Below are 14,619 nucleotides of genomic sequence, written 5' to 3'. Positions count from 1 at the left end.
GCTGCACTACGCTGGGCAAATGAAGGTTCTACACGATAGTAGGTGATATCCAATGACTTTAGTGTGTTCCGTGTATACCAGTGAATATACCTGCTATTTTGTATCAGTATACGAAACATGATGCTTTATACGTGGGAGATCGATTCTCTAAATAATGGGCGCTGAAGGTACCAATGCACATTGTAAATGCTTGCGAGTGTAATACACACGTATATCATAAGCGATCCTTTTACACAAAATTTCCCCTTACGTGTGGACTATTATTTTCGTTCATACTATACTTGGAAAATTAGATAGTAGCCGGAATGAGATTTTCACTCTGTAGCAGAGTGTGCGCTGTAATGAAAGTTCTTGGCAAATTAAAACTGTGTGTCGGACCGAGACTAGAACTCGGGACCTTTGTCTTTCGCGGGCAAGTGCTCTACCATCTGAGCTACCCAAGCACGACTCACGACCAGTACCTACAGCTTCAATTCTGCCAGTACCTCATATCCTACTTTCCAAACATCACAGAAGCTCATCTGTGAACCTCACAGAACTAGCACTCCTGGAAGAAAGGAATGATAGTTCTGCTGGGTTCGCAGGAGAGCTTGGGTAACGCAGATGGTAGAGTACTGGCCTGCGAAAGGCAAAGGTACCGCTTTCGACTGTCCGCCCATGATCGTACTAATCGAAATGGATTATTTTACGACTGCATCCATCGTTTCTACGAGTTTAGAATAAGTTTCGGACTGTATGCTATTGCCTCGCTCTTAAGATTTGAAAAACAGGACATCATTTACTTTGATGAAGAAAATAAGTAAAAATAGGATCATAAATTCTGTCTTTGAACAGTAATTCCATAGGTACAGCACCATAAAACTACAGGAGAGTGGGAGATCATCATGACTTTACTCACGAGAAACTCACTACTTAATTTGTGGCAGTCTGAGAAACAGTCGCCAGTACTTCAGTACTTTCAGGAAATTTACATACACTTCCCACAAAAAATCACTGTTACACAGTTTAGTAACACCATCAGGTTTCAACCTAACTTCAGTTATGACGTCAAATGTACTCTTTGGTTTCCTGCTGTTTCAGTGCCACGCTTTACAATTTTGCACAAAACAAAGGATAGAAATGGAACAAGACAGCGCAGCAAGCAATTCCCTTAGTAACGGGGGTTGAGTGCACTCTCTACAAAGTATTCTCGACAAAGTAATCATGAAAAGGAAATCACACGTAATTCTTTCAAGATAAAGTAGAAATATTATGTGGTTTTTAAAGCAATTATTTATTTTCGGCTACCAACATAATTAAAGTATCTCGTTTTTGTATGTACTACTGAAGTAGAAAAAATAATTTACTTTACGGACGGTTATTGCGCTTTTGTTACAAATACTGATCCATGCATTTAACAATTATACTTCATACTTTGCGTGAAGGTGGGTAAAACGGTACTTCTAGTGCAATGTAGTTCAGCGGCGCTTATTTACATCGTGGCACCAACATAGCACATTTACTGTACAAAACGTTGTTTACGTGGTAGCCCTGAAACAGGCCATTGGTTTTAGTGAAATTTCCCGCTGATTTTAAGTTAATTACACAAATCATACTGTATGCGATTCTGTTCCTTAATCTATAGTCTTTTGGATAGACTGCATCTATTTTCACGTTTTTATGTAATTACGATTCCAAAACCCCTGAAAAATCAGATCGTTTTGTTCGTTACATAGGCCTATTCCATAAATAGCCAGCGTCGGCTTATCTGGAAGAAAATTGTGTATATTTCTAAATTATAGGTAAATATCAAATAGAAAACATTAATACGAAGTTAGGTTTGATATCTGCAGGTTATCTTGATTCTGTGAGTAAAAACAATTACTTACACTAAATATGACTTTTTATCTGATATGATTTTCAAATTGTCTTCCTTTTCTGTAGACTAATAATTATGTGACAGCTTATTTGACCGATGTACCAGCGATATTGTGTAGTTACAGTTAGTATGGTTTAGCATGCTGTCACTTCGGTGATTTTTGTTATTGGTACCATTGGTAGTCCTGTGTGATCTCTGGTTGCTTCATAATATTTTGTGTCTCTATCCTCTTTTCTGATTGATATGATTCAATAAAGTTTTTTTTTGTTTTTGAGATCAAATTGCTCATCAAATCTGTTTACCTACACAGAACTACCCGTTAGAAATACTTAATGGGCAAATCGACCTAGAATACAAAAAATACATAAAAAAGTATTGAAATAGTCAATCAAGAAAACAGGCAGAGACACAAAATATTGCGAAACAGCCAGAGAATACATAGGACCACCAACGACAACAGTAAAAGAGATTACCAAAATTACAGCGTGATTTACAAAACTAGTTGTAAATCTTTGGCTAACAACGAATTACTGACGACAATATTGAGACAGACTGATTCATTATTAACATTCAGACTTTTAACTGCGTGCCTGCAGTGAAAAAAAAGTTCTCGACAATTCAGGTAACGACAGATAACGAAAGATTAGTTGCTGGCAGTTGAGGCATGTGCTCCGGGCGGTGGCTGGCACCGTTTCCAACAAATGTTTCGTGGAACTGTTACCGAGCGTTCTTGGTGAATCTTTTGTATATTTTGCTTACCAATCGTTAGCAATAAGTGTTAAAATATCGTCGCTGGGAGATTTCTCTCAGCAGCTATCTTTTAAAATGGAAAGTAAAGACGAATAAAAATGAGATCCCAGACGACACAGACCAAGGGTCGGCTATAGCTTTGCATACGTGTCACGACAACGAAACAGTCTTAATGCACCTTTCTTCAACAGTGGTAATTACAGAATAGCATAAATTGGGTACCAAATGGTTCAAATGGCTCTGAGCACTATGGGATGTAACATCTGATGTCATCAGTCCCCTAGAACTTAGAACTACTTAAACCTAACTAACCTAAGGACATCACACACATCCATACCCGAGGCAGAATTCGAACCTTCTACCGTAGCGGTCGCGCGGTTCAAGACTGAAGTGCCTAGAACCGCTCGGCCACAGCGCCGTCAAATGGATACCATAGAAATGTGCTCTCAAGATCACTGTCCTCAGAACTATCAAATGGAGGTTGACTAGTATTAATCATGTTCCGGTGAGTCGGCTGAGTGTCTGAGAAACAATGTCCAGAGACAAAAGGTAAGGCACCGATCACCGTCAACCCAACAGGTAACACCTCCGGAAGCAACTGCATCGAAGAAGGCAAAGGCAAGTGAAAAGATCAGTAGAAATGTTGAAGGGGATGTAGATACGGTAGATATTGATAATGTCGCATACACTGTGGAAGCTGTAAACGTGGAGAGTAACGTGAAGTTAAATACAGGAGTTAGGAATGGTAATGGGTAGCCTATTAGCAACAGAAAATAAGCTAGTAAAGATAATACATATAAACCAACAGACATGGGTCCCTATGGCGTCTTTGTAGAGGGAGGAAATGGTGATGTAGGAAAATTACATCCGAAGGCCCTCGGTAGGAAGTTGATTACAGAAAGTAACTTAAGACATGAAACTGTTTGTATCTTAGTTAGTGAGAGAAACCGATATAAAATTGCAACCAAAACTAGGCAGTCCGCAAAACATTTACAATTTCTTGATGTTTTTTGAGAGAAAAATAGCTTCCTATCAAAGAGGTGCGGAGCTAGCCGTAATGTTATTGCGTTATCCTACGAGGACGTCGTTGCAGAAATAAAGTAGGAATTTTTGTAACTGACGTATGAATGTTGACGAAAAAAGTAATAAATAATGGAGAGTGAGAATACTCCTACGCAGAAGTGTGTTGTAACATTTAAATCTGAGCAACTTCTTCAGTGTGTATATTTGTAAAGTATTCGATGCCCAGTTGAACAGTTCGTCGTCTATTTTGCAATGTCACAATTGCCTTAGATGTTCCTATTTTACTTCGCAGTGTCGTAGTACCGCTCTCTGTGCCAAATGGGCGGGAGCTGATGAAACCTCGCCGTGCTCACTTCCTGGAGGTCGCAAGTGATTTCATTGCAACGGAAACCACGTCACCACTAATGGGTGTTTCTCACTTTACGAGCAACACATGGAAGCAATGCCCAACTGAGCCAAAGGCGCTTTTTACGCAACCGTCGCCTCGTCACTGTGACCATCATTTGCGCAGTTTACAGGCGATGTTTCTACAACACAAGAGCTCTCTCCAACCGACTAGCCTGAAGTATATGAGAAAATAGCAGGTTTGAACCTGGCGGACAAAAGGTTACAGCCGGTAACTAAACATGTAGTTATGTTGGTTCCAGCTGCCAGGTCTTGAAACTGTACACCATTTACGGGCATAATAAATGTTATTTCTTCTGGTATGTTGCATGAATTTTAGGGTCACAGATTTCAATATGAATAAACCATATACTCCTCCTCCTCTTGCATCATCTCATACAGATCGAGAAACTGCCATTAACAACCTTTCTGCTTTAATTATGCAGATATTTCTGTCTCTTAAAAACGAAACAGGCATGGTAACGACACAGGTTGTTATACGTAATGCGTTCAACACTTCACCAAATCTGACAATGGCTTTTAAAGTACTCCAGTAGAATACACAGTCAGCAATGTTGAAAACAGGAAGTCTTTATCTTGAGCTTAGCAGCAACCACATATCGGTAGCTTATATTTGCGAAAATTGGTTTCAACAAACCCAGCGAATACAATTCAAATGGTGTATAGTAGTTATAAAAGAGGTAGATGTGGGAAATGAGAAGGAGTAGATATTTTAATTACAGAGACAATTAAATTTTAAAAAATGGACATTAACATTAGATCAACAGACTTCCAAGCAGTGGCTGTCGTAAATTATTCTCCTAACGGCGCATTGACCATTATCACTGTTTACAAACCACCTTCTCGTAAAACAGGAAATATTTTACTGAATCAGATTGTTTTCCAGCTTCAAACGCTGTTTCTTTTATGTGAGCAGGTTTCAACGCTCACCACTCGCTATTGGGTGGTGAAGTAGACGACGCCAATGTCACAGAATTGGTCACACTTCTCGAAAATCTCAACTTCGTTCCTCTAAACGTTGCCGCTCCTACTATGTTACATAACCTAAACGGATGACCGTCGGCCGTCAATTTGATATTGAGTTCTGCTGACTTCAACCGTGTAACGGAGTGTACAGTCGAACGAGACCCTCTTGACTGGGCACATCTCCCTCTGGAAATCACCATAGATTCACCTGTAAGTCCAGAAGAAGGTTACCTACGCAAAGAGCAGGTGGAAAATCAAGTAAGATGACTGACCGAAGTACACTGCTACATCCAGGCGAAGTTTCAATCTTTCACTAATTTCTTAGCTCCAAAAGACGCCTAACAACACTTAATTTCAAGTACTGAAGACCCTACAACAGCTTTAATTCGAAGCCAAGGAACGTCATAGCTCTTACGCAACGTCCCCCAGTTTGGTGGACACCAGAGTGCTCTAGAGCCGTAGCACGGTGCAAATTTACGTACAGTAAATTCTGTAAGCAACAGAATGTAGAAAGCTCCATTGCATATCGGAAAATAGCAGCGTCAGATTGAAGGCGTTTGAAAGACTGTAAAAAGAGTAGCTGTCAAAATGTCTGTGAATCTGTAAATAAAGATGTTATTGCCATTGACACTTGTAGGAAATTAAGATTTTTCAAAAGCAAGAACTCCACTACGCGTTGGCTATTAAATGACGCATGGCTTGGAGACTTTTGCCCCCCAGAGCAATGGAATCACAGTCACCTGCTTGTGGTTCCTATTTCTTACTAATAACTGATGAAGGGCATTAAAAAAGAGGGTGATATATACACACCTGGTAAGGACAGTATACATTAGCAGATGATAAGAAATCTCTCAGAGGTAGCACTCAGAAAAATGTTACAGATATTTAACCAATCAAGGGTGAAGTTCACAGTAATAAAAAGCTGGACAGCTCAAATAGTGGTATCTATACTGAAACTACTTAAAGATGAAGACCAGGCAAAGTCACGCACACGTATTGTTCTATCTTCCTGTATCGGCAAATCCTTAGAGCACCTGGTAAAAAATCGTTTGGAATGGTGGTTGGAATCAAATCAGATACTGTCATCGAATCATTATGGGTTTATAAAAGGCAAGAAAGCAGCAGTCAATATAAGTATCTTAACCTCAGATATTTATGACGCAACAACAAGAGTAGAGAGCGTAACAGCTATCTTCCTGGATAAAGCTGGAGCATATGATATGTTCATATAACTGTGTTGCTACGGAAGTCGGAAACCAATGGAATTAAAGCACAAATGACTTGTGCGATCAGCACCTTCTTCGCTGACATACACATGTTGGTAAGGTTCCGAAATAAATTAACTGGACCATGTCATCTTACAACAGGCCTTCCACCAGGAGCTATCCTTAGTTCCATACTCTTTGTACTACATACTAATGAGCTGGACAGAATTATCACTTCTCCAGTTAAAATACTCCAGTATGCAGATAACATTTGTATGTATCGACCAATTGGATAGTTCAGGCTGTGTGTGATCTATCCAAGGTGATCGGTGTCATGGATCAAACTTTACATAACTGTGGGTTACCGATTTCGCCAGAAAAATCGGTACTTGTAACTTTCAAAAACCAAACTAGACCGAGGTACTTGAACAGATCTTAAAATGCCACCAAAATCTCAACCTAGGTTTCTTGGTGTGCTCTTCGATTCCAGTATGAGTAGCGTTCCTCATATTCAAACTATTGCTACTAAGAGCGAAAAAGCGTTGAAGCTTACAGGATCGGTGACAAGAGTGTGGTGGGGGCTCACTCTAACCTTCTACTAAATCAATACCGCACGCTGATATGTTCCCATATAAGTACGGGGCAAGGGATGCAGCAATTCTGCTAGAAGTATCTAGTGTTGCTGGAAAAACTCCAATACAGAAGCGTATGCATCTGCTTTGGAGCTACGCATTCTTGTCCCACTATTCCATATTACCTGGAATCATCAGGAATGTCTTTAAATATTCGCAATATATTGCTGTGTGATCGTTATATCTTACAGCGAATGCAGACACTAAACATTCACCGATAATTGAGTGCGAAACGCTCACTGAAATCGGAAATAATAGAAATGTGAGGAAACAGCAGTTTTATACCTCCAGTCCGTAGGAACACTTGAAATATCTACGAAATAACACACGCCCAAGTGAAATTCTTCCAAGGTTTCTATATGACTAAAACAGCTCTTGTCACAATATTCCTCTAATATAAGTCAACTGCTCCAGTAAAGAGAAAGGATATGAGCAGTTTTCACCTACGTCATACTTTGCAGAAAAATGGCAAAGATATTTTTAACTCTATACAGATGACTCAAAAATGGCGACGGAAAATGATAGTGGATGAGCTTTCTTCTGTCCAGAATCTGAGAAGAAAGGAAGTTTCAACTACCAGCTGACGCTTTCATGTTTGTAGCTGAAACTTTCGCTGTTATAGATGCAAACAAATTCTCAAGATCTCTTAAAATACGCTACACAGTAATAATCACCGATTCTCAAAGCATTCTGAATGATGAAAGAAAATAAGTTTATCATTTACTACATTGTCCATGATTATACAGTAAAACTGCAACATCAGGCATTATGTTTTAATTTATTACTTCTTTACAACAACCCTGTTCGCAACACATTTTGCAGACAGTATCCACATACAATGAGGAGACAAAAGTCATGGGACAGCGATCTGTACTTATTCAGATGACATTAGTATCGCGTACACAATGTATAAAAAGACAGGGCATTGGCGAAGCTGTGATTTACAGGCAGCGGCACTAAAGAACTAGTAAATACACTTTCGACATTGTGGATCGTTATAACCAAGCTAAGAAGAGTGGTCAAACTGTAGAATCTGTATGGGTCAAATTACATTCTGGTATTCTATACAATGATAAAGTCGATCAACTAGCGAGAGATGTGATTAGCAGGGGAAAACCTATGGACATTAAACTCCCATACACAGAATGAGTCCTAACATTAACAGAACAAATGCTTCTCTCGTGGCAAACAGAATGGAATGACTCTCAACATACAAGTGGTAAAAGCTATGCACGTATACAGTCATTCATACCAAGAAGCCATGATTTACGAAGTCCAAACATTCAACAAAAATTGTAACATCCATTGTGAGAATGCGTCTCAGTCATGGAACCTTCCCTGCCGCTTTACATAGAATCGGCATATGGAGACATCCTACTGTCAGCGTGAAGAAGAAACAATTTGTAATATAAATCACATCTTACTTCAGTGCAGACCCTATGAGAAAGGCAGAGTCAATTTTTTATAGGAGCCCTTAAGACTTGGTCACTAACATTCACTTTGTACGATCCCAGTTCTCGGAGACATAACCAGGGTCTACGATGCTATATCCAGATTTATAGCTAAAGAAGACTTAAGAATTTAAATGGAATTGTGACTATTGAACTTAACTAAAGAAGTTAATTATCAACAGAACGATTTATTGTCAATTGCGTCTTTGTAAATAAGAACAAAAATCTGGAACTGAAGACATATGAATGAAGAATAACGAATGTTACCTTGATATGTCTGTGTGTATCAATACTTTTAAGTCTGTATGCTACAAGAAAATAAAATAAAATAACCATACAGTATCGTTGTTACATCTTCCAAATTAGCTGTAACACAGATATTGCTCTACAGTAAAGAAAGACAATCTGAAAATTATGTCAGATAACAAGTAATAAGTAGTATAAACCAATCAGACTCAGCACCGTTTTTGGTACCTCAATTACATTATATTTGTTCCTTGAGATTTATGAAGGCGGATTGGTAAGTGTTTCAGTGTGTATGTGTGTGTGTGTGTGTGTGTGTGTTTTATGCCATTGTGACAGTCCACTTCTAGTTAGAAATTTGTTCAATATATCTAATTTTTGTTCACAGTTTTCTCTGAGCGCCTGCCAGGACGTGGTTATAGGAATCCCAGGCCGAATCAAAGGAATCAGCGGCGGAGAGAGGAAGAGACTCGCTTTCGCCTCTGAGGTTTGTTGGTGCCTTCCAGATGAACCTAGTCTACCACAATGACGTAACGTATTTCGATTATTGTGAACTACTCCGTTACTCACGGTTTATATATGTATATCTTAAAAGTAATAGCCTCAGAGCAAAAAAGTAAATAAGTGGGTAGATAAAAGAAAGAGAGAAAGAATACAGTTTAATGGCTGGTGGACATCAGGGTATCATAATTCCGGCAGTAACACTGATCGGGCAAGAACTGAAGAAGTAGAAGTGAAAATGTGGTTTTCTATGGATCCATCTCAGTATTTACTGAAGGTGGCTTATGGCAAAGGAGGAAAACCACGATGGCTATATCTGTACATGAGTTTAGAGTCTTAACAATCGCGACACTCTGCTTGCTAGCATGCTCTCACTTCGATCTTTTGCTCTTCAAAAGTAAGTCCTGACTGGATTCCTTGTGAGCCACGATTAAATTATTAAACTAGTGCGGAACATTAGCAAGTTGTTACAACCAAGTACTAGAGAACCGACTAAGAAATGTTAGACTAATTTATTACATAAGGCAGGAGGTAACTAATTAGTACAAGGTAACGGTAGCACATTCGGTTCTCTTTTTGTGCAGCTACATAATCATTTACAATCTCTTTACATATCTCTAGCTGAACATTTGTTTTCATGTAGTAACTGTAAGAAGAATCTATTCCTTTGCACATGTTCTTGTATTATATTTACTTTGTTTTTTGAGTATCAATAATGCAGATGGCTGGCTATTGTAATTCCAAAGCACAGATTATTAAGATACTGGAGGAATAAAGACAAAATATAATATTACAATCCACAATATGTGTTTATTTGTTTGCTTTCAGAAATTGCAGATTGAATGATGATACAGTGGTTTATATGTTAGTTTAACAGAAGAAAAGGAATTAATAAACTGTTGGGTTGTAAATTACGTGTAAGAGGCCCATATAATGGTCAAACGTAAAGGAAACTCGACAGTATCATTCGACTTGCAGTTCAAATGGCACAGCTTAATGAACAGCTAAAGGAGCTGAATGTCACCTTTACCATCAAAATAGTACTCACCGTCAACATCTGTCATCCACATAAGATGTTTTGCGTGCCATACCTTGAATTATTCAAGTTAAGCGCTGTTATGTTTTGGAAAAACCAGTTTTCGTGCAAGAGGATAGATTTAGTATAAAAAGGTTGTTTGTGCTGATTTTCAAACCACATATAAGACCATACTTTAAAAAAAGGTATATTATTACGTAGTCATCACAGCACTTCAAATCTCTACTACTATTTGTTCTTCACAACTTGTACTTGCATGAAAGGACAAGCTGACATATTCTAAGGGCACACTATACAGAGGAGCTATGTGCATCCGAGGAGCACAGTCTTCTTTGCTGTACTGGAAACTAAGCAGTACTGTGTATACTGCTTTCTCTCTACTTCGAATCGATAGTAAGTGATGCACTTCAAGATAGGCTTTTCCGTTGTTCGGTTTAGTACAGTAGTCTGCAAATTAACTGGAACAACCTCATATTTCAGAATGGATTGAACTTGGTTAGCTGTAACTAGTTTCAACGCTCCAGTTGTTAGACTCTTGACGAAATATTGTTTGTCTTGGCTGTGAACAACAATAGTTAAGTCCTCTCCAGTTGAACTGAGTACTTGTTTGTACAGCGATAGCGTGTGTTACTTCTGTGTTCTCTACAGGAAACCTTAGAGTTAAAATAGACATTTCACCTTAGAAGCTAGTAAAAAGAGTTTTTCTCCATGAACACACATCTCTCAATATGATACATTGCCCCTGTTGTTCGTGTGGTGAAATCTAGTGTTTCAAGACATATTAGGTCATAAACGCATATGGCTTCATTGTCTACTTATGTTGAAGTTGACTTTTCAACGTTACAGCATAAGCTTCTTGAATGGGAGCTGAAAGTATTGACGAAGCAATTGTTAATACCTGTCATGAAGAAAAAACGGTAGGCATGGGCCAACATATAATATAGGACCTCTAATGACTGGAAACCTGTATTTTTCAGTGATAAGTCGCATTTTATTTTTCAAGGGTACAGAGAAAGCGTACCCACAAGCACCCACAAGGCAGAGGAAGCTGAACATCTCGAATGGACTGTGAAATAACCTGCCAAAAAGTATCTTGAGGTTTCTACACTGTCCTGGTGCACTTCTTCCAGTTGATAGCATGATGCATTCAACCAAAAAGATGGAAATCCTTAGACGCAATGTTAAGCCATTCTTAAGAAACTTTGTAGAAGACGGAGACACATTTCACAACGAACTGCCCCCCTGTGTCACAATTCTAAAACAGTCAAGATGTTCTTAAAAGAAAACAATGTTAATATACTTCAGTTGCCTGGTAATTCAGCTGACTCAACTCCCAACGAGAATTTCTGGAATATTGTGAAAAGAGGTCCAGTAAAAAGGAGTGTCAATAAAAGAATGTATGTTAGTAAATGTGGTAAAAGTGTGGTTTCATGATGACTACGAAACATGTGCTCTAACCTTTTGGAATCTATGCCACAACGTGTTCAGAAGCATATTAAAGAAAAGGGAAACTTTGGCTCTTAATTTTCAGTAAATTACTAATCGTATTACACACTCTGTAATAGATGCGCACAGTTAAGGTTGAATCGTCTAGTCCGAACTAATTTGCACACTACTGTAGCTGCGTAATATTTAACTGAGACAGTTGTCATCGTAACTTACCGTAACGGATGGAATTTAAGAAATATATATCTTGTAATGGTGACTGGCGATTTTTCTTAGGTCAGCTATCCTAGTGAGGCGCTATTTAGTTGTGTGTTTCCTAAAAATAGACGACGATTACCACCTACAACGTATCTAAGTTCAAATCAAAGTCTGAGAATCATATGCATTTGCTATTATTGTTACTCAAGGTATGAAATTATTATTTACTGTTGTTAATAATTAGTACTACCTCTGATTTGTAAAAATATTACTAATTTTTACCTCGTCTGAGTCTGGCATTAAACAATACATCAATACGAGCGCAACAAGTATTGAAGTAAATGCTATGACCTACAGTAAACAGATTTAGTCCCGCTATGTGTTACTTTCGGTTTCAGTGAATATGCAGACAGTGCGAACATATAATCTCACTGTAAGGATACGCTCAGTTGATAAAGTGATCGGTAATCGAGCTACCACGGCTGATGTACGGTAACACACATACGCAGTGAAAATTTAAGTCTCGAAACATCTCATGCCAAGTGTTTAAGTGCTGTTTGGATCGTAGCAGAGTCTTATAAAAGGTTGCCCGTAGTTTCAGAAACTGTTTAGGGATCTTCTAAGTATTTTGGTATTACTCATGGTCGTCTGTGGCTCGTTACACGATAATAACGTATTACTGATTGAATTGGTTTCTTACCGCTATCACCCTTGTTTCTGTGAAAATACCTTCACAACTGTGCATCTAAGATATGGTGCTACAGGCGAAAGTTGACAGTCAAGTAAAGGGATAAGGTAAGAAATGAGAAAGTCATGCACACATTCAAATGGTTCAAATGGCTCTGAGCACTATGCGACTTAACTTCTGAGGTCATCAGTCGCCTAGAACTTAGAACTAATTAAACATAACTAACCTAAGGACAGCACACACATCCATGCCCGAGGCAGGCTTCGAACCTGCGACCGGAGCGGTCGCTCGGCTCCATACTGTAGCGCCTAGAACCGCACGGTCATACAGGCCGGCTGCTGCGCAGAGCTGGAGACGAAATGAATATATCGGAACCACTCACAAGAAGAAGGTAGAGGATGATAGGACATCTGTTAAGATATCAGGGAACAACTTCCATGGTACTAGAGGGGGCTGCAGAGGGTAAGAACTGTAGGTGAAGAAGGAGACTGGAATACATCCAGCAAATAATCGAGGACGTTGGTTGCAAGTAGCTACTCTGAGATGAAGAGGTTAGCACAGGAGAGGAAATGGTGGCAGGCCGCATCATACCAGTCAGAAGTCTTACGGCTCGAATAATGGGAGACCTAATTTCTCTTATCTTATCTTCGTGGTCCTTACGCGTAATGTACGTTGGAGGCTGTAGAGGCGTTCTGCAATCAGCATCAGATGCCGTTTCCCTAAATTTTCGCCGGCTGGAGTGGCGCTACAGCCTGGAACCACGCCACCGCTACGGTCGCAGGTTCGAATCCTGCCTCGGGCATGGATGTGTGTGATGTCCTTAGGTTAGTTAGGTTTAAGTAGTTCTAAGTTCTAGGGGACCGATGACCTTAGAAGTTAAGTCCCATAGTCCTCAGAGCCATTTGAACCATTTTCTCGATAGTATCCCTCGAAGAAATGGTCACATACACTCCAGGCACTCCCATTTTAGACCCCAAAGCAGGTCCGTAACATTTGCGTGTTGTTCAAACCTACCAAATCTAACAGCTCACATCCGAAATGCTTCGAAATACGAAATATTCGAGCAATATTCGAGAACAGGTGGCACTAGCATCCTATATGCTCTCTATTTTACACATGAACCACACTTTCCTAGAATTCTCCCGAAATGGACCATTCGCCTTCTCCGGCACAATCCTCAAATGCTCGTTCCGTTTCACATCGTTGTGGAAAGTTACGGCCGGATATTCAAATGAAGTTACTATGTCAAGCAGGCCATTACTAATGGTATATCCGAACATGAAGATTTTATTTTTGCTCTCATCCGCATTAACATATATTTTTCTACAGTTACAACAAGCTGCTATTCATCACTCCAACTAGAAAGTTTGTTCAAGTTATTTTGTATCCTTCTAGTGACTCAACTGCGACACCACGGTATCATCAGCAAACAACCGCAGATTTCTGCCCACGCTGTCCGCCAAGTCATTTACGTGTATTTTGAATAATAGTGGACCTACTACACTTCCCTAACGATAGCCCTGTTTCTAATGAACTAAAAAATGTTTCAAATGGCTCTGAGTACTATGTGGACTTAACATCTATGGTTATCAGTCCCCTATAACTTAGAACTACTTAAACCTAAGGACATCACACAACACCCAGTCATCACGAGGCAGAGAATCTAATGACCTCTCGCCGTCGAGAACTACGAATTGCTTCCCTGAGGTTGGCTGGTTCGTTGATTGATCTGAGGGAGAGTACCAGACAGCGAGGTCATCGGTCCCATCGGATTTGGGAAGGATGTGGAGGGAAGTCGACCATGCCCTTTCAAAAGAACCACCCCGGGATTCGCCTGAATCGATTTACGGAGATGACGAAAAACCTAAATCAGGATGTCCGTTGCCCTGAAAATATTCTACAATCAGAGTTTGCCTGGCCTTACAGGCGGCTCGGCAGGCCGACAAAGTGATGCCTGACGTTGGCCGAAGCAAGAGGGGTCCAGCCCGATCTCCTGGCTGGGAATTCCATGTTGCTGCTGCGACGAGGACAGTGCTCTGTGTCGATGAAGGAGATGTCTCTGCCAGGAGTGCCAAAGATGGCGGACTTCGTGAAACCATCGAGGCAGACATTTCACTATTCATATAGCAATTAATAGCAATTGTTGTGGACTTCAGTCCAGAGACTAGTTTGATACAGCTATCCATGCTACTCTATCCTGTGCAAGATTCTTCATCT

At 39.7% G+C, this 14,619-nt stretch overlaps 1 protein-coding gene across 1 annotated transcript in view; it reads left to right on the top strand.

Moving 5' to 3' along the window:
- Positions 1-14,619, top strand: part of LOC126355737 (protein white-like) — a 402,551-nt gene that overhangs the window by 226,155 nt on the left and 161,777 nt on the right. Inside the window, exon 5 of the mRNA XM_050006112.1 lies at positions 8,922-9,020. Within this exon, the coding sequence (XP_049862069.1) occupies positions 8,922-9,020 (99 nt within the window). The remainder of the gene's footprint in view (positions 1-8,921; positions 9,021-14,619) is intronic.

Source organism: Schistocerca gregaria, chromosome 3 (assembly GCF_023897955.1).
Source record: "Schistocerca gregaria isolate iqSchGreg1 chromosome 3, iqSchGreg1.2, whole genome shotgun sequence".
Taxonomy (NCBI): Eukaryota; Metazoa; Arthropoda; class Insecta; order Orthoptera; family Acrididae; genus Schistocerca; species Schistocerca gregaria.
The sequence above is the reverse complement of the archived record's forward strand: the minus strand, read 5'-3'. Positions and strand labels throughout refer to the sequence as shown.